Below are 26878 nucleotides of genomic sequence, written 5' to 3'. Positions count from 1 at the left end.
TAGTTCCTGTGATGTGTATGCTGCCTTTATCTTGCCTGCTTCTGCCTTAGCCCGGACACGTTGTGCGTTGCTAGACGAAGAGGATGAAGATCTTCCTCCAGAGGTTGATGATTTTCCACCTTTTTTGGAAGCCATTTTGATCCTTGCAAATACTGATCTGTATCTGTCTTTTCACTGTAATGTTCTCGTAAGGGTGTAACAACCGCAAACTAAACATCAAGTTAAACTCCACTCAAAATGAAGCAAAGAGTCGTCGTCATAGTAGTTGACAAAAACGTTTACTGCTTACTCCTTCACCATGACATGGAGTGAAAACTGCAAAAATAAATGACAGACGTTTTTTTTGTGTCGTTTTTACCAACCCAGAATTGTAGCAAAAGCATGAATTACATTGTACATACGTACTACATCGTTTTTTATCTTAACTTATGAACCACATTTTTATCAACTAATCCTTAATACATTATCTTTAACATGTGACTGATGAAATATGATCACTTACGACAATGATTAATCAGTCCTTTTGGGAGGATTCAAAAAGATCCTTAACTAGCACATCAAACACGGCTCCGTTGTTGTTGCATTTCCTGCTTTCTAACGGGAAGTGACTAACCGGAAGTGATGCGTTCTAACTAACTTTAACTTGACTATTTTAAAGAAACAGTACAATTGAACACAAATGCACTCCAAAACAGTATTTAACATTAGAAAATAACAAATTATGTCTGGTAGACATCACACCCACCATAGTTTAGCCACTTCCTAGTTGTCATAATAGGTATCTTGTTTTTGTCCAGTTGTATTGTACCTTACGAAAAACATAGCCATCTACAACTATGCGATTAACAACATTTGAGTCCATACAGACCCCATTTGATGTATGTTCAGAGATGCTCTTCTGCATACCACTGTTGTAATGTGTGGTTGTTGACATTCCTGTCCCCTTCCTGTAAGCTTCAACCAGTCTGGCTCTTCTCCTTTGAATGATTCAAATGTCATGATTTTGTCATGATAGATGGTCTGTCATCAAGAAAAACAAACTATCAGGTAAGTATACACTAGATGAAATTAGATAATAAACTAAACATAATGTATGCATCTATCATGACAAAATCATGACATTTGAATCATAAAAAATATTTATTTTTACTGAATTTGGCATGAAGATTATGAAAGTCAAGATATTGTTAGACAAAATGAAGATGAAAGCCTAAAGCAGCTAAAAACATAAACATTGATTATGACTGATTATGTTAGAATGGGTCACATATTATGTTTTCTGGCCATTTATTTGTGTCTTCATTGCAATATCCAATATGAGGGCCTAATGTATGGCGTGCATATTGGAGCATAAATACAATACAGACAACATTGTCCATTCTGAAGAATTGGACTCATTCTGAAAGGTCAAATTTGACAACAATGTTTTTAAAGGTTTATATTTTAATGTAGCATTACAGGCTTCCATGAATTAATACAATTAAAACATTCCTTGTTCCGCACACTTTAAACAAACCATTGACTATATATATATCATGAGTGAACTGAGATCAAAATAAAAATATGAATAATACATCAGTTTCTCATTCTAACTTTCCCATGGTTCCCATGGTTTATCACTTCTTGCAGGCACCCTTGTCGGTCGCATATCCTATCCCATAAGGCACGTGGGCAGAGATGACCCCCAGCTCCCGCGCCTTATCAATGTACTTCTTCTTGTCATCAAAGAAGATGTGCGGGCGGATCGTGGCCAAGAGTGACGCCTTTGGGGCCCTGGACACGAATAAAGCCTGGCTGATGTCCACCTGCCAAGTGGTCAGGGTCTTCAGAGCCCTGGTGCCACTAATGAGCGGGTTGCGGGATGTCACCAGGTAGGTCTGCACTTTAGACCAACTCTTGCTAGGAAGCTTTTTCTGCAGGTCACTGAGAGCCTCCAGGAAGCACTTCAGGGGACCCTGAGGATGAAGGTCACAGGGCTGGTCAGAGACCACATTCAATCGAACCTAAGTTGTGTAAGCCAGAGTCAAAAACACAAAAGCCAAACAAAGTAGCCTTCGACGAGTGAAGGCGCTTCTGCTTTGCCAACTATGCCACCATTACTGGAGTTGTAGTTGCTTGCCTGACTGCGAGCAGGACAGAGACGATACCTTTTCCATAGCGATGTCCTCTTTATCCTTCTCATTTTTTAAGAAGGGTTCCAGCCCGTCCTTCGCATAAACAATCTCGGACTCATCAGAGAACAGGACGCCATCTCCGTCAAATGCCACGCGAAGCTGAATTTTGCCAAAGATGGTGGAAAAGACAAGATGGACATTTTATTGGCATACAGGCACACGTCGATGGGCCTAGTAACGTCACGCGTAGAATCTATCCCTTAAGCAACCGCCTAGTTCTAGAAAAGTAAACAACTTTAGTAAGGTATGCCTTTCAAGTTGTTTAAAGGATAGCTACTACGTGTGACATTACTAGGCCCAGCACAGCTCCAGGGTCGATTATTCACCCATGCAGCGAGTGCTTGACTGTGTTATGAGAGAAAGTAGTGTTCTTTATAAATATAACACTGCAAACATACTTCAAAATATAGCATTCATCACAACTGGTGGGAACTTCTTATTAGAATGCAAAATGTACAAACTGAATTATCCAACCGTATATACTATTGCAATAATGTATCCACACTACATAACGTTAGCTAGCTAGCCTGCTAGTTTACGTTACACCAGACGACACTGACACACACAAGTCATTTGTCTTTGTTGTGGACATTTATCTGGACACTGCCAGATAACGTGCAGTTATTGAAAGAACTCATAGCGTCATTATGAGTCATTTGCTTCGCCGGGGTTTGATGGTGTTGCTGGTATTTCGATTTGAGGATGTTGCCTTAGTTTTATATTATTCGTTCCAACTTCTGGAGAAGGTTATAGGACACTTTAAAATCACTCATTTCGTTTGCTACTACCGGCGAGATGATGATAACATTAAGTTGCAAAGTAGATCCACTTCGCATCGTGCGTAACCACCCCCTAGCTGTGCCAATATTCACGATATACCACATTGTTGAGTTCCATAACGCTTTTATACAACAGTTAACCACATTTATCTTTCTAAATTTCACAAAAGAAAGACAAGAACAACTTTTTGTTTTATGGTAAATGTGTTCTTCCGCTGAACAGTAGTTTATTGGTTGCCAAGTAACAGTATTGCTAAGGTTAGTATCCCCACTGCACTAGGGAAGCAACGGTACTAACGTTAGCTACTTGCACTAACGTTAGCGAGCTAGCTTGTTTACGTTACACTTGGGGACACTGACACTCAAGTAATTTGTCTTTGTTGTAGAAGTTTATCTGGACACTGCCAGATAACGTACAGTTATTTAAATAACTCATAGCGTCTTTATGACAGAGTCATCATTTGCTTCGCCGCCGTTTGGCGTACTTGCTGGTAGGCTATTTCGATGAAGCCTTAATTTTTAGTTATTTTCTTCGTTCCTACTCCTTTCCAAATCCCTGAGGAGGTCAAAGAACACTTTAAAATCACTAATTGTCTTTTACTTTAGTAACTTTAGGGTACTTGCGGCAAAATTATTATAACGTGAGTTCCGGTTACAAGGTAGATAACAGTCATCTACAAACGCGGAGTTATATTAAAAGATGTGTGAACATTCCATTCAGCCGTGTGTATATCATGGATATTGGCACGGCCGCAAACTGACCAATATAGACAATGGACCCGACCCATCCGTTGTATAATTTCAATTTAGCCCCTTAGATTATTAAAGCACATGACATGACATATTGAAACATAAAGAAATCCTGTTAGAGAATAACCCTATCCAGAACAGAATAATATTTCCCTTCTCCATAACTGTCATTTCTGTGAACAAAAAATCCAGAAAGCTGGTGCTCTCACACCCACAGTACCTCTCCGTCTTCACTCCGTTGGTTCTCCTTGTCATTTGGGAACATGATGGCAGCTGCATGCCCTGTTTTGGAGGAGTGAGACATGTTTTACTTTTAGGCGTATGAACTACTACAGCCGCCATGATAAAAGGCAGTGCACATTTGTGCAAAGAGGGTATTGTTGTTGTTTTTTTTGTTTTTTATTTTCTTCCTAAAATTATGTATTTGTTTTTCAGTTGAATGTTGTTGGTTGGACATTATTAGACAGTTTTAATAATACAAAAATATATTATTTTGATCAGTATCCTAAATAAGTTAATCCTTGATGCCATATGCCTCATTAAAACCTTGACTACACCTTGGATTTATTTTTAAATTTAAATATAGAAAAAACTATGAGACTTACATAAACAAAAAATGTTGGTTGTTACTAGTGATGTTGCTTAGGAAACTACAAAAACATAGATGGAAAATACTTGTTAACTGCTTATATTTGACCTTTTATTGAAGAACTTTGCCTCTGTCATGCTTCTCAGAAACATGTAGCAGGAATGAATGTTATGATGAGGTTAAATAAAATCCCTCTTATTACCATTCAAACCCGAATAATTCTTCCTCTGCACAATTACATTGTTCTTGTGGACACAAAATCCAGAAAGCTGGTGCTCTCACACCCACAGTACCTCTCCCTCTCCATCCCCTTTGTTATCCTTGTCATTAGGGAACATGATGGCAGCTGCATGCTCTGTGTCGGAGGAGTGAGACATGTTTTACTTTTAGCCTTATTAACTCTGAACTCTACAACTACTTCCTAAAAATTATGTATTTGTTTTTCAGTTGAAGTTTGTCGGTTGGACATTATGAGACAGTTTTAATAATAATAATAATAATAATATATATATAACATTGACAGAAAATACTTATTTTATTACTACTTATATTTGACCTTTTTGTTGAAGAACTTTGCCTCTGTCATGCTTCTTAGAAAGGTAGCAGGAATGAAACCGCACCACACGATAGGAAGGATGTATATCATTCCGGAAGTTTAAATCTGTTCCTTCAGTTGTCTATTTACCTGCCAGTTGTTTTTAAAGCATCTATAGTCGAGTAAAAAAACATTTACAGAGGGAAAGAGAGTGGTAGTGACTTCGGAAACAATAGTTGCCTGTGGGCTTAAGTGTGTTAATACACTGTATATAAGCCACTGTGTTACAATACCATAAGGCAGTGGTTCTCAAACTGCTGTCACACACTGGTATGCCTTGGGAGCTGGCCAGGTGTGCCTTGGAATTTCTCTTATTTTCTCTTATTTATGTAATTTGCATAGCTAATAGGGTGACATGGCTCAGGCAGTAACAGCAGTCATCTGGCAGTCGGAGGGTTGCTCAAGTGTCCCTGAGCAAGACACCTAACCCCCAAATGCTCCTGACGAGCTGGTTGGCGCCTTGCATGGCAGCCAATCACCGGCGGTGTGTGAGTGTGTGTATGAATTGGTGAATGAGAAGCATCAATTGTACAGCGCTTTGGATAAAGGAGCTTTATAAATGCCAACCATCACAAGGTATGCTTTGGAAATACTTGTTTTCATAAATGGAGTGCCTTGTGACACAAACGTTTTGAGAAGCGCTGCCATATGGGTACCATGAAGTAAACCATTTACTTCATTCTGACATTCTGCATTTACATATATGTTTTTAAAATAAAAATATTTTATTTAGTTTGGTGAGTTCAGCAATCGCTATGACTAACTTGTCAAACTGAGTTTGTGAAGAAAATGTGTAATGCTGGCATTTACTTTTAGTCAATGTTGAGGGGCGGCCTGTAGCATAGTGGTTAAGGTAAATGTGTGGTAAATGACTGGGACATGCAAGGTCGGTGGTTCTAACCCCGGCGTAGCCACAATAAGATCTGCACAGCCGTTGGGCCCTTGAGCAAGGCTCTTAACCCTGCATTGCTCCAGGGGAGGATTGTCTCCTGCTTAGTCTTATCAATTGTACGTCGCTCTGGATAAGAGCGTCTGCCAAATGCCAATAATGTAATGTAATGTAATGAAAGGGTTGTTTAAATACAGGCCAGTATACAGTATCACCTAGTAGCTGTACTCAAAGAATTTGGAAACAAATATACAAGTGGTTAATTTTTGTGTTTGCAACTTTCAGCTTTTATTGCTTGATTTGTGATACTGAGTTTGTAACTCTACCTGTTTCAATGGCTTCCTCTGCTTTGCCAGGGTCTTCGGAGAGGTAGAGTACTTTTGGTTCAGGTTTGCTGCTGTAGTCATCCTGATGGATTGAAACCGGACTTAAGCCTAATGGGGAAACAAAAACAAACCTTGTTTTTATTGAATCCTGTTACTTTTATTCAGTTCATTGCTAAAGTTAGAAAGCAGCTAAAACCATGAATATTTTGAGGAATAACTTGGTTCTTAGCCCTGATTCCAACAACATAAGCTCAGTTGATTAGTTAGTACATTTGTCAGCTTGTTGTCCCTGATTCAACTACATAAAATGTGGGCTTGTATTTGGTTCTTGGTTGGCACCTTAGTCTTGCATGTGGGTCTGAGAATTTTGGTGAAATAGGTGAACCTATTTCTTAAGACAGTGAATTGCTTTGTGACAAAGGCCCTTTGTAAAAAAGTGCTATACAAATAAAAATTGATATTGAAATTGAATACTTGTTGGAACTTAATCCTTGTCTTTTCTCACGGGTCAAAAATGACTATGTTTAACAACAGAGAAAACTCCCTGAATTATCTTTTTTCAACTTTGAAAATTTGATGACAAAGTTTGTGATGAGTGACAGGTTTTTTATTCATGCAAAATATAAAATTCAATTAAGCTGATTTATTTTAGGGGTTTATTGAAGAATGTTAAGACTACACAAGGGTTAATAAGCCTCAAAATCTTAATCTGGATGTGAGTGTGTAGGTGATCCAGCAGGTTACCTACAGTTTAAGGAGGTACCACATGTGAATAAGGAAATCAAATCCTTTCCTCAAATCTCCATGTTATATCTCTCTGATATTTTGAATGCGGACACTTTGCATTTTATCTTTTATTTATTTTTAGGAGCATATGCAAATTAATGCATGTATAATTAAAAAAGGACACATTCACGTATTAGTTAGAATATTTTTTTCTCTCAGTGTATTAAGGCAGAGTTTTTATATTTCAATGTGATAAATGACCCGATAACTGGAGAAGGGTTTTTTTACACATTTTAGTTTTATTGATTAATTATTTTTAAATGGATATGCTGCAAAATGCAGATTAAGTTAACAAGTAGAAAAAAATATTTAGTACCTATATCTATATGTCAAGTAAAAAAAACTTTGTACAGGAAATAGGTCATTTAGAAAATTCCTGTCAAAGTTATTTTTTGGCATTACTTGACCTCTAAATTAACTACTTAAAATAGTTTCTGATCATTTTTTCACATATCTTATGAAACTACCGTAGTTACAGAAGCTAAATATAATATCTCAAAATACTTGGTTGATCGATCCAGTCTTTTCACAGATTTTTCCTCCCCTTAAATGATAACTGATATATTTGATAATAATTAACACATTAAATCAAATAAATCTGATTTACATATGGGATGAGTGAGGACTTCTAGCTGTGGATACCACTTGTATTCTGAGTGCTGAATATTAAACAAGGTTAGCCGGTAATAGGTTAGCTGGCTTGATTAAAATCATCAGTTTAAACAGATTCTAGAGGCCTAATTTTCAGTGGACTAATGTTTGACTAAACCACATGAACATAGAAACAAACAACAAAAACAGATAGTCATTTTAAACATTCCTGTGCTTTCAATGTTGTACTTGTTGTACAATGTTGACATTGATTATAATGACACTGTTCATTATATCTATTGCATTAGCATACATTTATGCAGTGCCATACACTAAAACACATATTGGTAACAGGGATTTGTGCCAAGATGAATATACTCTACCTACCTAACTTGTTGAGGTGGTTTCTTATGTGTTGCTCCTGAGCCTGGTTCTTAGTCATCAGTGCAATGTGGAATGGAAACTCACTGTCCGGGTGAAGCTTGTGGAAATGGTCATTCACGTTCACCAAGGCCTGTTCAATACATTACATTGCCAATTATTATTATTATAATTAATGTCAGTTCTTAACTACTGAGAAGTTTATCTGTCCCAGCTTTGTTTGTGTATTTGCACATCATTAATTCATGTTAGCGACTACATTAGTTAATGCCAATTAATATTGGAATAAAAAAAAAAAACACTCTTTACCCACCTTTATGAAGGGAAACGCCACTCCTGGCTTCTCCATGTTAATCAGCAATATTTCAGACACTGCGATGGTCATTGGTCCCTGAAGTTACAGCAAGAAAGGCAAGCACAGTTTTATACACAGATAATGCATAGAAAATATAAACCGGGCAGCACAAGCAACAAGTATGCAGCAGGGAAGATGACAATTATTATTATGGCCTAAAAATAACATCAATCTGATATCAAAACATAGGCTGTATCACTCACACGTTTGCCTGCTGGTCCATCTCCAACTCCTTTGTCATCCGGTGCATTACTGGCTTTGTTAGTCTCCATGCCACTCATAATTCTGTATGTTTACACTAGGACTCGGAACTGTACTGTCCTCTCAGGCCTACTTTTGCACTTTGTTGTACGTCGCTCTGGATAAGAGCGTCTGCTAAATGCCACGTAATGTAATGTTATGTAATAATTGTAATTCACACTAGATTTTATATTTGGTGTTAACTTAAGTCAACCTGCGGATGTCTGCTCATCAACTGAAACGTCTATAACGTGCTGACCTTCATAACCACAGAACCAGGATGCCAAACCTATTCTTGCCAGGATCTCCCAGGCGTATCTCTGCAAATTAAAGTAGGTACACATTTGGAACTTATATTTGGCAACTGCTTTGCTTTGTTGTCGTAACTTTTTTTACGACAATGATTTATCAGTCCTTTTGGGAGGATTCAGAAAGATCCTTAACTAGCACATCAAACACGGCTCCGTTGTTGTTGCATTTCCTGCTTTCTAACGGGAAGTGACTAACCGGAAGTGAAGCGTTCTAACTAACTAACATGACTATTTTAAAGAAACAGTACAATTGAACACAAATGCACTCCAAAGCAGTATTTAACATTAGAAAATAACAAATTATGTCTGGTAGACATCACACCCACCATAGTTTAGCCACTTCCTAGTTGTCATAATAGGTATCTTGTTTTTTGTCCAGTTGTATTGTATCTTACGAAAAACATAGCCATCTACAACTATGCGATTAACAACATTTGAGTCCATACAGACCCCATTTGATGTATGTTCAGAGATGCTCTTCTGCATACCACTGTTGTAATGTGTGGTTGTTGACATTCCTGTCCCCTTCCTGTAAGCTTCAACCAGTCTGGCTCTTCTCCTTTGAATGATTCAAATGTCATGATTTTGTCATGATAGATGGTCTGTCATCAAGAAAAACAAACTATCAGGTAAGTATACACTAGATGAAATTAGATAATAAACGAAACATAATGTATGCATCTATCATGACAAAATCATGACATTTGAATCATAAATAATATTTATTTTTACTGAATTTGGCATGAAGATTATGAAAGTCAAGATATTGTTAGACAAAATGAAGATGAAAGCCTAAAGCAGCTAAAAACATAAACATTGATTATGACTGATTATGTTAGAATGGGTCACATATTATGTTTTCTGGCCATTTATTTGTGTCTTCATTGCAATATGTCACGTTTCAGGTCTGTCTCGCCATGTTTTATGTTTATTTATGTTTATTTATGTTGTCTTAGTCACGTAGTGTCTTATCATGTATTATGTTGTCTAGGTTCGTCATGTTGTTTAGTTATGTTTCGTTACGATTTATTTTCTTGTCATGTTTAGTTATGTCTCGTTACGATTTATTTTCTTGTCATGTCTAGTTATGTTTTCGTACGATTATATTACCTGGTTATGTTGAGTGATTATCGTCTTAGTTTCGCTTTGTGTTATGTTTTGATGCATGTTTATTGTTACGTTAACTGGTCGTTGTTATGCATACACTTTTACATGTTTTTCCGCAAACCTTGCTTTCCGCCTTTTCTCTCTCTCTCTCTCTCTCTCTCTCTCTCTCTCTCTCTCTGTCATTCACTCCCTAAGTGTTTCCATTTGTCTATTTACTAAAACTACTAACGCTAGATCAGGATTGGGTAGAGACTAACAAACGAATCATGTGTTCATGTACCTTACGTTTCTCGTGCATGTCATTTACTAATTTACTAATGCTAGGGCAGGATAGGTTTATTACTAACGATTACTAATCTCCTTGTTAAACTTGTCATCCATCGCACCTGTTTTCCATTTCCTTGCTACGCTCTAACTAATTGTCTGCACCTGTCTACACCCGCATTTATAGCCCAGTCGCGCTACTGTTCACTGCGAAATTGTCTGCCTCTGTTTTCCACGCAACTCTTGAGCATTTACTGTTTTGATTACACGTTACGATCCAAGCCTGTTTTCCGACCATAGTTTATTGATTTCTGTTTTGTGACCATCGTTTGTTTTTTGACTACGTCCTCGCCTACCGTTTTTGCACTTTTGCCCCGCTGATTGTTTCATGGTTTCGACTCCCGCTTCGCCCACGACTACGCCTCTGCCTGCCGTCCGCCTGTTTATCTGCCCCGGTGACTGCTCTCCTGCTACCGGACCTCCCTGCACGTCTACCAACTACGAGATTGCCTCTTCCCTCGGCACCGTGCTTTTTGTTTGTTTTATATTTGTTTGGCTGGATCTTCGTGTATGGATTTTGCTTGTGTTTACTACGCTCCTGGGACTCGTCCCGAATAAAGCCCTAATGGGACTTTATTTAACTATTGTTTCTGAGTCGTGCATTTTGGGTCCAACCCCCACGCACCCGTCTCACAATATCCAATATGAGGGCCTAATGTATGGAGTGCATAGTGGAGCATAAATACAATACAGACAGCATTGTCCATTCTGAAGAATTGGACTCATTCTGAAAGGTCAACTTTGACAACATAAATCAGGCATTATGTTTTTAAAGGTTTATAATTTCATATAGCATTACAGGCTTGCATAAATTAATAAAATTAAAGCATTCCTTGTTTTGAGCACTTTAAACAAACCATTGACTATATATATATCATGAGTGAACTGAGATCAAAATAAAAATATGAATAATACATCAGTTTCTCATTCTAACTTTCCCATGGTTCCCATGGTTTATCACTTCTCGCAGTCATCCTTGTAGGTCTCATATCCTATCCCATAAGGCACGTGGGCAGAGATGATCCCCAGCTTAAGAGCCCCATCGATGTGTGGCTTCTGGTCATCAAAGAAGATGTGTGGCTGGATCATACTCAGTGGGGGCCCCTTAGGCCTCCCGGATAAGAAGAACGCCTGAGTGAGCTCCAGACCCCAGCTCTTCAGGGTCTTCAGGACCCTGGTCCCAGAAATGACTGGGTCGCGTGATGTCACCAGGAAGGTCTGCACAGGGAAGTTTTCATTCGGATGTTTGGCGTGCAATTTTTTCTCCATGTTAACAAGAGCCTCCAAAAAGCACTTCAGGGGACCCTGAGAATAAAAGTCACAGGGTAGGTCAGAGACGATATTCAGAGTCAAAAACACAAAAGTCAAAGTATAAGAGTCAGGACACTTTTGCTTTGCCACCTATACCTCTCCAAGGGGGATGTCCTCTGAATCATCCTCATTTTTTAAGTAGGCGTCCAGCCCTTTCTTCTTAAAAACAATCTCGGACTCATCAGAGAACAGGACTCCATCTCCATCGAAGGCCACGCGTAGCTATATTTTACCAAAGATGGTGGAAGGAACAATATAGACATGTTATGACGCAAAATTGTGTCTGTAAGTAGTCAGGTCAGGGAAAGTTCTGCGACATGGATTCAGACTGAGCAATCCTCATATAATTATATTTAAATAGTCATTCAAGAAGCACATGGGCACAAAGCCAAACAATGAACTTGAGTGTTATCGCAAAAGCTAGCCTAGTCTATTTCTTGCTCATGTACAGAACTTTCACATAAAAAGATTTTTCGCAACACTCAATGTAACATTTGCATTTTCATTAGAATATTTTCTTGACTGACTAAACATTGCTCATAAATTACTCCACAAAATATGGGTTTTTCATTTTCTGAGCAAAATAGATCACCCTAGAAATTATTGTGTATCTCTGGAAAAAAACATTGGTCAGATGTAAGGTATTGAAATGTAATGTTATGATGAGGTTAAATAAAATCCCTCTTATTACCATTCAAACCAGAATAATTCTTCCTCTGCACAATTACATTGTTCTTGTGGACACAAAATCCAGAAAGCTGGTGCTCTCGCACCCATAGTACCTTTCCCTCTCCATCCCCTTTGTTATCCTTGTCATTAGGGAACATGATGGCAGCTGCATGCCCTGTGTTGGAGGAGTGAGACATGTTTGACTTTTAGCCTTATTAACTCTGAACACTACAACTACTTCCTAAAAATTATGTATTTGTTTTTCAGTTGAAGTTTGTTGGTTGGACATTATTAGAAAGTTTTAATGATATATATATATATGTACAAAAACATTGACAGAAAATACTTATATTTGTACTTATACTTATACTTATACTTATTAGTACTTATATTTGACCTTTTATTGAAGAACTTTGCCTTTGTCATGCTTCTCAGAAACGGTAGCAGGAATGAAACCGCACCACACGATAGGAAGGATGTACATTATTCCGGAAGTTTAAATCTGTTCCTTCAGTTGTCTATTTACCTGCCAGTTGTTTTTAAAGCATCTATAGTCGAGTAAAACGATAGCCCACTTGCCTGTGGGCTTATGTGAGTTAATACACTGTATATAAGCCACTGTGTTACAGTACAGTGAAGCAGTGGTTCTCAAACTCAAACATATATGTTTTTAAAATAAATATATTTTATTTATTTTATAACAGTTTGGTGAGTTCAGCAATCACTATAACTAACTTGTCAAACTGAGTTTGTAAAGAAAATGTGTAATGCTGGCATTTACTTTTAGTAAATTTTGAGGAAAAGGGTTGTTTAAATACAGGCCAGTATACAGTATCACCTAGGAGATGACATGCTTGCAACAGCTGTACTCAAATAATTTGGAAACAAATATACAAGTGATTCATTTTTGTGTTTCCAACTTTCAGCTTTTATAGTTTGATTTGTGATACTGAGTTTGTAACTCTACCTGTTTCAATGGCTTCCTCTGCTTTGTCAGGGTCTTCGGAGAGGTAGAGTACTTTCGGTTCAGGTTTGCTGCTGTAGTCATCCTGATGGATTGAAACCTGACTTAAGCCTAATGGGGAAACAAAAACAAACCTTGTTTTCATTGAATCCCGTTACTTTTATTCAGTTCATTGCTAGAGTTAGAAAGCAGCTAATACCATGAATATTTTGAGGAATAACATGGTTCTTAGCCCTGATTCCAACAACATAAGCTCAGTTGATTAGTAAGTACATTTGTCAGCTTGTTGCCCCTGATTCAACTACATAAAATGTGGGCTTGTATTTGGTTCTTGGTTGGCACCTTAGTCTTGCATGTGGGTCTGAGAATTTTGGTGAAATAGGTGAATCTATTTCTTAAGACAGTGAATTTGTCATGGGGAAGGTCATTCCTATTGTGACCATCAGAGGGCCGAGGATCATTGGGAACACCTGTTCCTCATTTGCGCCAGGGGAATTACCTCCAATGACAGCATTTAAAGCCAGTCCTGACTAGGCTTCAGTGCTTGAGTGTTATCTGTTCGTTCTGACATTCAGCCGGTAAAAGCACAAGGTAGACTCTTGTTGTCTCAGAGTCAGGTACTGTGCTGGTGTGTGTTATACCAATTTACACTACTACTATTTAAGGTAAGGAAGGCGTGTGGTTAGGTATTGTGTTACCAGCGCCTTCCTAAAAGGTTTTTCTTTTGTTTGGGCTCGTGTGAGCCGGGGTAGAGGGACGTTGTCCCTGGTATTTGTATTTTGGTTTGCCTTTCTGTCCCGAGCTGCGTCTCGTGGTTTTATTTTCTTGTCTAGCGGTTTTGTGCTAGATTGTATTTTCTTTTGGTGTACTCTGTGCTCGCCTTTAAGCACAGTTATCAGTTGATATTCTCGCCCTGTGTTTTAAGGGTCGCTTTATTTTCTTCAACTGTTTTTGTTGACTTTATTTCTGTTTCTTTACTAAGAATCTCCTACGGGTTAGTTTTTGTTCCTCCCGTTGTTTGGGAGTAGGGATTATTTTTCTGTTTTGGTCTTGGAATTGAGAGGCGATACGCATTGTGGGTTCGCCCTCTCAGGACTAGTCTCAGTTGCGACTGGCTCTCCCCACTACCTCCACCCTTTGTAAAAAGTGCTATACAAATAAAAAGTGAAATTGAAATTGAATACTTGTTGGAACTTAATCCTTGTGTTTTCTTACGGGTCAAAAATGACTGTTTAACAGCAGAGAAAACTCCCTAAATGATCTTTATTCAACTTTTTGATTTGAAATTTGATGACAAAGTTTGGGATGAGTGACAGGTTGTTTATTCATGCAAAATATAAAATTCAATTAAGCTGATTTATTTTAGGGGTTTATTGAAGAATGTTAAGACTACACAAGGGTTAATCAGCCTCAAAAGCTTAATCTGGATCTGAGTGTGTAGGTGATCCAGCAGGTTACCTACAGTTTAAGGAGGTACCACATTTGAATAAGGAAATCAAATCCTTTCCTCCAATCTCCATGTTATATCTCTGTTATATTTTGAATGCGGACACTTTGCTTTTGATCTTTTATTTATTTTATTTAGGAGCATATCCAAATTAATGCATGTATAATTAAAAAAGGAAACATTCACGTATTAGTTTGAATATTTTTTTCTCTCAGTGTATTAAGAAGTTTTTATATTTCAATGTGATAAATGACCTGATAACTGGGGAAGGTTTTTTTTTTTACACATTTTAGTTTTATTGATTCATTATTTTAAAATGGATATGCTGGAAAATGCAGATAAAGTTAACAAGCACAAAGTAAAATTTAGTACCTATATCTATATGTTAAGTAAAAAAAAATTTGTACAGGAAATAGGTCATTTAGAAAATTCCTGTTAAAGTTATTTTTTGGTACGTGGGTTACTTGACATCAAAATTAACTACTTAAAATAGTTTCTGGTCACATATGGTTTCACTTATATTATGAAACTACCATAGTTCCAGAAGCTAAATATAATATCTCAAAATACTTGGTTGATCGATCCAGCCTTTTCACAGATTTTTCCTCCTCTCAAATGATAACTAATACATTTGATAATAATTAACACATTAAATCAAATAAATCTGATTTACCTATGGGTTAAGTGAGGACTTCTAGCTCTGGATGCCACTTGTATTCAGAGTGCTGAACATTAAACAAGGTGTAGGAACTACAACTTCCACATTCCCACAGGACAATTCCGCGACGTCCACCCCGCATGACGTCTCGCTTGGTTCAGCCAATCCCGTAATGGCGGGAGCAATAAACTTTCCTGTATAAGAGCAAGACACGTTCTTGGGATCTTTCTTCTGCTTCTTCTCTTCTCTTCCCTTTCTTCATTCACTTCTTCGACGCACCCTTTTTGGCCATTCGCTTCAGCTCATCTGCTCTGAGACTATGCACAGCGCACTACCAGGCCTGGCGGTAACTTCTTGGCCTATAGCGAGTGGAAACTGGTGTACGCGGAACGCTCCATCAGTTTACTCCTGCAAAGCTAACCAGCGAACAACAGCAACGAACTTTTCCACCAGGAAAAAGGACCAGTGAACCTCCTTCCAGCAACCGAGCGGACCAGACTACAACGCGCGGCTAAGACGGGAACGCCCTAGCTTTGCGCACCTCTCCAGGACACGCATTCACAGCACCATCGCGGCTCCTATAAGGACAGCACGTCTTTTGGATCCAGCAATGCGTATGGACTCAGTAAGACTAAACAAGCATTTGCAGGCATAGTCAGTGTTAGCTTAGTCTTAACTGTTATTTTGAATCTGTGTTTCTAGATTTGCTTTGTCTTATCATTTTAATGTATTCGGTTAGTCGTGTATGTACGTGAATTGATTCGTCGTCTTTCGCGCATATATAGAGGGAACTACACAAGTAGTCGCTCTTCTCACAGCTAACACTGAAACTCATTAACACACCCAGAACTCTAGCTTACCCAAGCTACCTACTCCCACTTTTACCTTTCCTTTGTTCAAGCGACACACACGCACACACACACACACCCTAACTTCCCCTACTAATTCCCGTTAGTTTATCTGTTCTGTGTTTGTACGTTGTTTAATAAATATATTTTAATACATATATTTTATTAAACCCCGGTGTCTGTTTTGGAATCACATAGACATGAGAGCCGAGTTAAAGCAGTCTTTCGAAGAACTTCCAACCTTCAGGTTATCGGTATGTTCAATCATTAATATTGGTTATTTTAATTATTAATTGAAATACTAAATTTGTGGTTGGATATTTCTGATAACAGTAATTTTATGAGACTGATTACTTTTTGCAGTTATACTGCTACATGAGGCGCCCCGGTTTCGTAGAGAGTAAAATCCCTACGCTATTTGGCGGCCCGTGCGAGGACCCTACATAATTTGGAGCCCCGTGCGAGGACCCCTACATATTGTGGAGCCCGTGCGAGGACCCCTACAAAGGTTAGCTGGTAATAGGTTAGCTGGCTTGATTAAACTCGTCAGTTTAAACAGATTCTAGAGGCCTAATTTTTTTTTAATTAATGTTTGACTAAACCACATAAACATAGAAACAAACTACAAAAACACATAGTCCTTTTAAACATTCCTGTGCTTTCAATGTTGTACTTTGACATTGATTATAATGACACTGTCCATTATATCTATTGCATTAGCATACATTTATGCAGTGCTATACACTAAAACACATATTGGTAACAGGGATTTGTGCCAAGATGAATATACTCTACCTACCTAACCTGTTGAGGTGGTTTCTTATGTGTTGCTCCTGAGCCTGGTTCTTAGTCATCAGTGCAATGTGGAATGGAAACTCACTGTCCGGGTGAAGCTTGTGGAAATGGTCATTCACGTTCACCAAGGCCTGTTCAATACATTACATTGCCAATTATTATTATTATAATTAATGTCAGTTCTTAACGACTGAGAAGTGAATCTGTCCCAGCTTTGTTTGTGTATTTGCACATCATTAATTCATGTTAGTGACTACATTCGTTAATGCCAATTAATATTGGAATAAAATAAAAAAAACACCCTTTACCCACCTTTATGAAGGGAAATGCCACTCCTGGCTTCTCCATGTTAATCAGCAATATTTCAGACACTGCGATGGTCATTGGTCCCTGGAGCTACAGCAAAAAAGGCAAGCACAGTTTTATACACAGATAAGATAATGCTTAGAAAATATAAACCGGGCAGCACAAGCGAGAAGTATGGCTCGTATACCGCTCCTCATGCATTGGCCTCCACTGGCTTCCTATTGCCGCATGCATCCGTTTCAAGGCCCTAGTGTTGGCATTTCAGGCTGCTTAGGGGACTGCCCCACCTTACATACAATCCTTGATCACTCCCTGCTCCCCAGCTAGACCACTCCGGTCTGCCAGCTCTGGTCGCCTTACGGTTCCCTCTCTACGTGCACTACGAGCTCTCTGGCGATCGAGCTGCACGTTCACGCCTGTTTTCCGTTCTGGTTCCTCAGTGGTGGAATGACTTGCCTACCACTGTCAGAACAGCACAATCCCTCCCCCTATTTCGACGCACCTTTTCAAACTTAGTCCTCCCTCCTGATTTCTGATATCCCTGTCCTTCTCTAACCCCCCCCCCCCAAAAAAAAATAAAAAATATGCTGACGACTATGTTTAGAACAGCATTTTATGTGTAGTTTGCTAGTTCTGGATGTGATGCTTTGACTTATGGTAGAACCTATGCACTTGTAAGTTGCTTTGGATTAAAAGCGTCTGCCAAATGACAAAAATGTAAAATGTAATGTAAATGTATGCAGCAGGGAAGATGACAATTATTATTATGGCCTAAAAATAACATCAATCTGATATCAAAACATAGGCTGTATCACTCACACGTTTGCCTGCTGGTCCATCTCCAACTCCTTTGTCACTCTTGCATTTTTTAGCCTTCCTGTTGCTCATAATTGTAATTCACACTAGATTTTATATTTGGTGTTAACTTAAGTCAATCTGCTGATGTCTGCTCATGAACTGAAACGTCTATAACCTGCTGAGCCTTATAACTTGAGAGAATCAGCCCCTCCCATGATGCTCAGGTAAATGGCGCTATGCCAGGTAAATAATCTTTCTGTTATGCTGCTGGGCAGACAAGAGGTATGATTTATTTTCCACAAGAATCGACAAGAAAAAAAGGCCAGACTCCAGAATCAAAAAAGAAAAGCACAAAAATCCAAACTCAAAAAAAGGTCACTGGAATCCGAGGGACAAATCTTATCAAAAACAAAAACTCAGAAAAATCGCCAAAAGGGCAGATACAAAAATGTAATCAAAAATCCAGAGTCCAGAGTCACAAATGAGCACAAGGAAACAGAGAGAAAACAGGCAGAACCAAACAGGCAGAATCTCTCACCAACATAGAAGCAAATCCAGACTCCAAATTTACTTATAAACAGAAAACCAAAGAATCACCAATGAACACGAGGGAACAGAGAGAAAACTGGCAGAGCAAAAACGGGCAGAATCACACTCCAAACATTGAGGCACGATCTGGCAGGGACTAAACAGAAGGGAAGAACTTAAATAACAGAGGGAAGCTGCTAATGGGCAGGAGACATGAGGAACAGGGAGGAATCAATCAAAGCAATGCGAATGCAAATGAACCAAAGGGGGCGTGGCTAACAGAGGCAGGTGAGGGCGGGGTTCAGGACAAAGAAAACACAAGCACATGGTAAGGCAGACACAAACACAGGAATACTATGACCGTCAAGACAAACATGAATATGAAAAATAATAAATTACAAAAATAAAGGATAATAAACCATGAAATAATTTCACCAAAACACAGATCATGACAGTACCCCCCCCCTAAGAAACGCCACTTGGCGTTTCATCAGAACCCCATGGGGAGGAGGAGCAGGGAGGGTGGGAGGAACAAGAGGGAAACGGAGCATACAGGAATGGGAATAATGAGGGCAGCTGGGTAGGGTCTTGGACGGGAATAGGGGGCCTCAGACGGGACTGGGCCCGGGGTCTTGGTCTCAGGCGGGCCCGGGGTCGGGGTCAGGGTCGGGGTCTCAGGCGGGACCGGCCCCGGGGTCGGGGTCGGAGTCTCAGGCGGGACCGGGCCTGGAGTCAGGGTCGGGGTCTCAGGCGGGACCGGCCCCGGGGTCGGGGTCTCAGGATTCTTGACCTGGTGGGGTCTGGGGCCCCAGTCAGCGCCTGTGGCGGGGCCAGAGCCTGGGACTGGGCCGGACATGGTGCAGGGGCCAGACCAAGGTCCTGGGGCAGAGGCGGCTCAGGGGACCAAGACAGAGCTTTTCCGGGCAGAAGCGGCTTGGGGGCTCGCTCGGCGACAGGCTCAGGGGCCGGGGCAGGTTCAGTGACAGGCTCAGGGGCCGGGGCAGGTTCAGTGACAGGCTCAGATGCAGGGGCAGGTTCTGTTACAGGTTCAACAACGGCCTCGGGACCCGGGCAGCCCTCGGGCAGACGGGGCTCAAGAAACGGGGGCGGGCAGCCCTCCGGCAGACGGGGCTCGAGAAATGGGGGCGGGCACTGGGGTCGAAGGGGATGCTGGAACAGGGGTGGTTCAGGATACCGGGTCAGAGGTGGAGTGGGAGAGTGGATAAGGGGTGGGAAAGGTAGTTGGGCATGGCGTGGTCCACGGATCTTGGCCCGGAGGGCATAGAAGCCTGTATTCCCACCAGTAGCGGCGGCCCGAGCTGCCGCCTCATGCCCGTACTTGGGGTGGTCAAAGACCCTTCTCATTGCCGATGAGAACTCCTGGAAGTCCTCACAGGAAGCTGATCCAAAGTATAAGAGTCAGGACACTTTTGCTTTGCCACCTATACCTCTCCAAGGGGGATGTCCTCTGAATCATCCTCATTTTTTATGTAGGCTTCCAGCCCTTTCTTCTTAAAAACAATCTCGGACTCACCAGAGAACAGGACTGCATCTCCATCGAAGGCCACGCATAGCTATATTTTACCAAAGAAGGTGGAAGGAACAATATAGACATGTTATGACGCAAAATTGTGTCTGTAAGTAGTCAGGTCAGGGAAAGTTCTGCGACATGAATTCAGACTGAGCAATCCTCATATAATTATATTTAAATAGTCATTCAAGAAGCACATGGGCACAAAGCCAAACAATCAACTTGAGTGTTATTGCAAAAGCTAGCCTAGTCTATTTCTTTCACATAAAAAGATTTTTCGCAACACTCAATGTAACATTTGCATTTTCATTAGAATATTTTCTTGACTGACTAAACATTGCTCATAAATTACTCCACAACATATGGGTTTTTCATTTTCTGAGCAACTACTTCCTAAAAATTAGGAATAAATTAATAAATTATGTTTTTCAGTTGAAGTTTGTTGGTTGGACATTATTAGACAGTTTTAATAATAATAATATATATATATATATATATATATATATATATATATATATATATATATATATACACAAAAACATTGACAGAAAATACTTATTTTATTACTACTTATATTTGACCTTTTATTGAAGAACTTTGCCTCTGTCATGCTTCTTAGAAACGGTAGGAGGAATGAAACCGCACCACACGATAGGAAGGATGTACATTACTCCGGAAGTTTAAATCTGTTCCTTCAGTTGTCTATTTACCTGCCAGTTGTTTTTAAAGCATATATAGTCGAGTAAAACTATAGCCCACTTGCCTATGGGCTTATGTGAGTTAATACACTGTATATAAGCCACTGTGTTACAGTACAGTGAAGCAGTGGTTCTCAAACTCAAACATATATGTTTTTAAAATAAATATATTTTATTTATTTTATAACAGTTTGGTGAGTTCAGCAATCACTATAACTAACTTGTCAAACTGGGTTTGTAAAGAAAATGTGTAATGCTGGCATTTACTTTTTGTAAATTTTGAGGTTTTGAGGTTGTTTAAATACAGGCCAGTATACAGTATCACCTAGGAGATGACATGCTTGCAACAGCTGTACTCAAATAATTTGGAAACAAATATACAAGTGATTCATTTTTGTGTTTCCAACTTTCAGCTCTTATTGTTTGATTTGTGATACTGAGTTTGTAACTCTACCTGTTTTAATGGCTTCCTCTGCTTTGCCAGGGTCTTCGGAGAGGTAGAGTACCTTCGGTTCAGGTTTGCTGCTGTAGTCATCCTGATGGATTGAAACCTGACTTAAGCCTAATGGGGAAACAAAAACAAACCTTGTTTTTATTGAATCCCATTACTTTTATTCAGTTCATTGCTAGAGTTAGAAAGCAGCTAATACCATGAATATTTTGAGGAATAACATGGTTCTTAGCCCTGATTCCAACAACATATGCTCAGTTGATTAGTAAGTACATTTGTCAGCTTGTTGCCCCTGATTCAACTACATAAAATGTGGACTTGTATTTGGTTCTTGGTTGGCACCTTAGTCTTGCATGTGGGTCTGAGAATTTTGGTGAAATAGGTGAACCTATTTCTTAAGACAGTGAATTGCTTTGTGACAAAGGTTCTTTGTAAAAAGTGCTATACAAATAAAAATTGAAATTGAAATTGAATCCTTGTGTTTTCTTATGGGTCAAAAATGACTATGTTTAACAGCAGCGAAAACTCCCTGAATTATCTTTTTTCAACTTTGAAAATTTTATGACAAAGTTTGTGATGAGTGACAGGTTGTTTCTTCATGCAAACTATAAAATTCAATTAAGCTGATTTATTTTAGGGGTTTAGTGAAGGCAGGTAATTTTTTACCCTTAGGTTAAGGGGAGTATACAGAATGTTAAGACTACACAAGGGTTAATAAGCCTCAAAATTTTAATCTGGATGTAAGTTGAACATTTTGTAGGTTGATGTAGGTTGATCCAGCAGGTTACCTACAGTTAAAGGAGGTACCACGTGTGAGTAGGAAAATCAAATCCTTTCCTCTAATCTCCAATTTAAATGTTATATTTTAAATGCAGACACTTTGCATTTTATCTTTTATTTATTTTTAGGATCATATGCAAATTAATGCATGTATAATTAAAAAAGGACACATTCACGTATTAGTTAGAATACTTTTTTGACTCAGTGTATTAAGAAGTTTTTATATTTCAATGTGATAAATGACCTGATAACTGGGGAATTACAAAGGGTTTTTTTTACACATTTTAGTTTTATTGATTAATTATTTTTAAATGAATATGCTGGAAAATGCAGACTAAGTTTGCTATTTTTCCACATAAAATACCCCATAAAATAGAAATTACTAAATATATTTTAAAAAAGCAAATCACCAGCTATGTTAGTTAACAAGCACAAAGTAAAATTTAGTAGCTATATCTAAATGTTTTTTTGTACAGGAAATAGGTCATTTAGAAAATTCCTGTTAAAGTTATTTTTTGGTACGTGGGTTACTTGACATTGCTGGTATAGAAACATCTAAATTAACTACTTAAAATAGTTTCTGATCATTTTTTCACATATAAATCTGATTTACATATGGGATAAGTGAGGACTTCTAGCAGTGGATGCCACTTGTATTCAGAGTGCTGAACATTAAACAAGGTTAGCTGGTGATAGGTTAGCTGGCTTGATTAAAATGATCAGTTTAAACAGATTCTAGAGGTCTAATTTTCAGTGGATTAATGTTAGACTAAACCACATGAACATAGAAACAAACTACAAAAACAGAAAACAAACAAAAACATATAGTCATTTTAAACATTCCTGTGCTTTCAATGTTGTACTTTGACATTGATTATAATGACACTGTTCATTATATCTATTGCATTAGCATACATTTATGCAGTGCCATACACTAAAACACATATTGGTAACAGGGATTTGTGCCTTGAATATACTCTACCTACCTAACTTGTTGAGGTGGTTTCTTATGTGTTGCTCCTGAGCCTGGTTCTTAGTCATCAGTGCAATGTAGAATGGAAACTCACTGTCCGGGTGAAGCTTGTGGAAATGGTCATTCACGTTCACCAAGGCCTGTTCAATACATTACATTGCCAATTATTATTATTATAATTAATGTCAGTTCTTAACTACTGAGAAGTTTATCTGTCCCAGCTTTGTTTGTGTATTTGCACATCATTAATTCATGTTAGCGACTACATTAGTTAATGCCAATTAATATTGGAATGAAAAAAAAAACACTCTTTACCCACCTTTATGAAGGGAAACGCCACTCCTGGCTTCTCCATGTTAATCAGCAATATTTCAGACACTGCGATGGTCATTGGTCCCTGGAGTTACAGCAAGAAAGGCAAGCACAGTTTTATACACAGATAATGCATAGAAAATATAAACCGGGCAGTACAAGCAACAAGTATGCAGCAGGGAAGATGACAATTATTATTATGGCCTAAAAATAACATCAATCTGATATCAAAACATAGGCTGTATCACTCACACGTTTGCCTGCTGGTCCATCTCCAACTCCTTTGTCATCCGGTGCATTACTGGCTTTGTTAATCTCCATGCCACTCATAATTCTGTATGTTTACACTAGGACTCGGAACTGTACTGTCCTCTCAGGTCTACTTTTGCACTTGTTCTTGTGATTGATATGCACTTTGTTGTACGTCGCTCTGGATAAGAGTGTCTGCTAAATGCCACGTAATGTAATGTTATGTAATAATTGTAATTCACACTAGATTTTATATTTGGTGTTAACTTAAGTCAACCTGCGGATGTCTGCTCATCAACTGAAACGTCTATAACGTGCTGACCTTCATAACCACAGAACCAGGATGCCAAACCTATTCTTGCCAAGATCTCCCACGCGTATCTCTGCAAATGAAAGTAGGTACACATTTGCAACTTATATGTAAACCTTCCTCCCTTGGCAACTGCTTTGGAACTGTGCCTACTCACGCAGACCAATCAGATTCTGCAAATGTTTTGGGTCTAGTTTATATATAATGTTATAGGATTTCCCTCCTGTTATGTCTGTGGATCAGCTACATCAGGTATGCTCTTTGGTTGGTTTTGACCCACTGTAATGTTCTCGTAAGCGTGTAACAACCGCAAACTAAACATCAAGTTAAACTCCACTCAAAATGAAGCAAAGAGTCGTCGGCGTAGTAGTTGACAAAAACGTTTACTGCTGACTCCTTCACCATGACATGGAGTGAAAACTGCAAAAATAAATTACAGAAAACAAATACACTGAGTCTTGTGTCGTTTTTTACCAACCCAGAATTGTAGCAAAAGCATGAATTACATTGGACATACTTGTAAATAAAATCGTTTTTTATCTTAACTTATCAACCACATTTTTATCAACTAATCCTTAATGCATTATCTTTTAACATGTTACTGATGAAATATGATCACTTACGACAATGACAAACACGGCTCCATTGTGGTTGCATTTCCTGCTTTCTAACGGGAAGTGATTTGCGACTAACCGAAAGTGATGCGTTCTAACTAACTTTAACTTCACTATTTTAAAGAACAGTACAATTGAACACAAATGCACTCCAAAGCAGTATTTAACATTAGAAAAGAAAAAATTATGTCTGGTAGACATCACACTCCCCGCCTGACCTCAATGAGGTCACTAAACCTAATATACAAGGAGTTCGCATTAGGCTTTGTCTTCTGGGAGAAGTAAGACAACTTCTGCAATTGGTCTGAGAAATGTCTTTACTGTATCTTGGTCGACAGTTCTAACCTCAACCTTTCTCACGTGTCCGTCTTTCCCAGGGAATGTGGTGGTGACCCTAGCCATAGGCCAAGAGTTGCGTACAACCTGCTTGTCTCCACTGTTTTGTGTACAGATCTCTCTCTGGGAAGTCGCCAAGGGGTGGAGGGACTCCTGTCTTTTGTGTGAGGAGCATCGAAGGAGAGAGGATCTGGGGGTTGTCCGGGTCTGTGGTACTGGTACAAGTGGTCGTGCATTCATAATGGCAGTCACCTCCGCCATTAATATAGAGAGCACCTCATGAGTTAGGCGAGTGTTTAGTTGGAGCAACATAGAATCCAAGATTCTTCTTGCGGTGCCTATCATCCTTTCCCAACAGCCCCCTATTTGGGAAGCGTGTGGTGGGTTGAACTCCCAGACACATCCTTGGTCGCTGAGATACTTATGGACACCTGGGTCCAGCTGGCTTCTGTCCATCCCGAGTTCCTTGCTTGCGCCAATGAAGTTAGTTCCGCAGTCAGACCTCAACTGCTTAACCAGGCCTCGAATGGTGAAGAAACACCTGAGTGCCCTTATGCAACTCGAAGCATCCATGGACTATCAGCTCAACATGAACTGCTCTTGAGCTCATACAACTGAACGTGATGGCCCATCTTTTGCTTTCAGCCTGTCCTCCTCGGGTCCGCCTAACTGCAACTGACCAAGGACCAAAGACATCCAGGCCCACATATGTAAATGGAGGGCATTCTTGAAGACATTCGGCAGGTAAGTCCACCATGTGTTGTTCTTCAACCTTCCCTCTAAGCTTCCTGCATGTCACACAGTTATAGAGTACTGAGTTTACAGGTCTCCTGCCGCCTCAAGACCCACAGTCCTGCAGCCCTTACAGCTCCCTCCATGATGTGGCGGCCCTGGTGCTTCACTTGCTCATGATGGCGGCGCGTCAGCAGTAGGGATACATGGCTGTCTTTAGGCAAAATGATGGGATGCCTTTCGCTGGTCTCCAAATTGGAATGTCGTAGCCGGCCTCCGACGCAGATCAAGTTGTTCTTGATTATCGGGCTGAGCTGTTGGAGACAGCTGGTTTTGGGAATTGGTTTTTGTGCGTGGAGAGCAGCAAGTTCCTTAGCGAAGGCTGACATTTGTGTGGCGTGAAGGACAACATGCGTTGCTTGGTCCAGTTCCTCTGGGGTACGAAGACGTTTGCACCTGTGCCAGCCTTTGCACTCACTGTTCGTGTTTGTCCGTTTGCAGGATCTGGCGATGTGAATAAGGAAGGCGACGCCTCTGAGGAGTGAGCGGAAACTGGAAAAACGCTGGAAACGGTCTGGGGTAAGTATATCTTCACTCAGGTAAGTATTGTAGGTCTCTATCTCTTGTCTGATTTCGGTGTCGTTTTCTGGTTCTATTAGGTTGAATTTTTCAATTTTTTGTTCCTTTTCTGTAGGTGGTGATCTCAGGAAAGGTGGTCCTGAGAACCAGGTGGTCTGCGCCAGGCATGAAGCAGGTAGGCACCTTGATGCGTAGTCAGCAGGGTTTTCCTTGGAGGGAACGTAATGGCATTGCTCTGGCTTTGAGGACTGGCGTATGCGTTACACCCTGTTGTGAACATAGACGTAGAATCTCTTAGTCGCATTGTGGATGTAACCAAGGATTACCTTATGTCAGCATAGAAGTTTACAGCATCAAGTTTGACGTCTAGCTCGTCTTGGATGAGATCCGCCATTTCAACGGCTAGGACTGCCGCGCAGAGTTCCAATCGTGGGATGGTAGGTTCATATTGGGGTGCGAGCCTAGCCTTACCCATGACAAATCCAACCTCGGTTTGTCCATCCTGTTGAACTGTCTTCAGGTAAGCAACAGCTCCGATTGCTTTCGTTGAGGCATCCGAGAACACGCACAGCTCAGTGTGTTCTGCCTTAAGAAGTGACATGTTAGAGTAAGTACGTGGTATGTGAAGCTCCCAGTCTGAGAGTTCGGGGCTAAGCTCTCTTAAGAGAGCCCTTCCTTGTATAGTCACGGGTGCCAATAGACCCAGGGGATTGAAGATGCTGTTTACCACGGACAGTACCCCACGGCGAGTGAATAGCTTGGTTTCTATCGATACAACATAGGTACAGGTAT

The 26878-nt window shown here is 39.7% G+C and overlaps 3 protein-coding genes across 6 annotated transcripts in view; all 3 read right to left on the bottom strand.

Annotated features, from left to right (window-relative positions):
- The window catches only part of LOC133136945 (cytosolic 5'-nucleotidase 1A-like), a 31778-nt gene extending 23284 nt beyond the window's left edge, over positions 1-8494 (bottom strand). The window contains exons 1-3 of one of the 2 annotated variants that reach the window (XM_061254839.1): positions 8419-8494; positions 8174-8251; positions 7867-7993 (exon numbers count right to left, since the gene is read on the bottom strand). In XM_061254839.1, the coding sequence (XP_061110823.1) occupies positions 7867-7993; positions 8174-8251; positions 8419-8487 (274 nt within the window). In that variant the 5' untranslated portion in view covers positions 8488-8494. Of the gene's footprint in view, positions 1-7866; positions 7994-8173; positions 8252-8418 lie in introns of those variants that run through there. The other variant, XR_009709570.1, reaches the window with a different exon arrangement.
- On the bottom strand, positions 798-3999 carry LOC133136964 (cytosolic 5'-nucleotidase 1A-like). Of its 2 annotated transcripts, none has more exons than XM_061254868.1 (3): positions 3924-3999; positions 2148-2273; positions 798-1955 (listed from the first exon to the last, which is right to left on the bottom strand). In XM_061254868.1, the coding sequence occupies exons 1-3, from the start codon at positions 3966-3968 to the stop codon at positions 1617-1619; spliced, it is 510 nt and encodes a 169-aa protein (XP_061110852.1). In that variant the 5' UTR covers positions 3969-3999; the 3' UTR covers positions 798-1616. The 2 variants fall into 2 exon arrangements, with proteins under 2 accessions (XP_061110852.1, XP_061110861.1); XM_061254877.1 differs by lacking the exon at positions 3924-3999 and adding an exon at positions 2573-2746.
- A 2544-nt stretch (positions 8495-11038) lies between the features above and the next one.
- LOC133109291 (cytosolic 5'-nucleotidase 1A-like) lies at positions 11039-24498 on the bottom strand. 2 transcript variants are annotated; one of them, XM_061218553.1, is made up of 8 exons: positions 24449-24498; positions 23519-24245; positions 23274-23351; positions 22968-23094; positions 13145-13252; positions 12291-12352; positions 11605-11730; positions 11039-11502 (listed from the first exon to the last, which is right to left on the bottom strand). In XM_061218553.1, exons 2-8 carry the CDS (start codon positions 23594-23596, stop codon positions 11155-11157), a joined length of 927 nt encoding a protein of 308 aa, XP_061074537.1. In that variant the 5' UTR covers positions 23597-24245; positions 24449-24498; the 3' UTR covers positions 11039-11154. The 2 variants fall into 2 exon arrangements, with proteins under 2 accessions (XP_061074537.1, XP_061074544.1); XM_061218560.1 differs by lacking the exons at positions 22968-23094; positions 23274-23351; positions 23519-24245; positions 24449-24498 and adding exons at positions 16894-17020; positions 17202-17285; positions 18015-18140.
- Between the last annotated feature and the right edge of the window lie 2380 nt (positions 24499-26878).

This window comes from Conger conger, chromosome 1, assembly GCF_963514075.1.
Source record: "Conger conger chromosome 1, fConCon1.1, whole genome shotgun sequence".
NCBI classification, from domain to species: domain Eukaryota; kingdom Metazoa; phylum Chordata; class Actinopteri; order Anguilliformes; family Congridae; genus Conger; species Conger conger.
The sequence above is the reverse complement of the archived record's forward strand: the minus strand, read 5'-3'. Positions and strand labels throughout refer to the sequence as shown.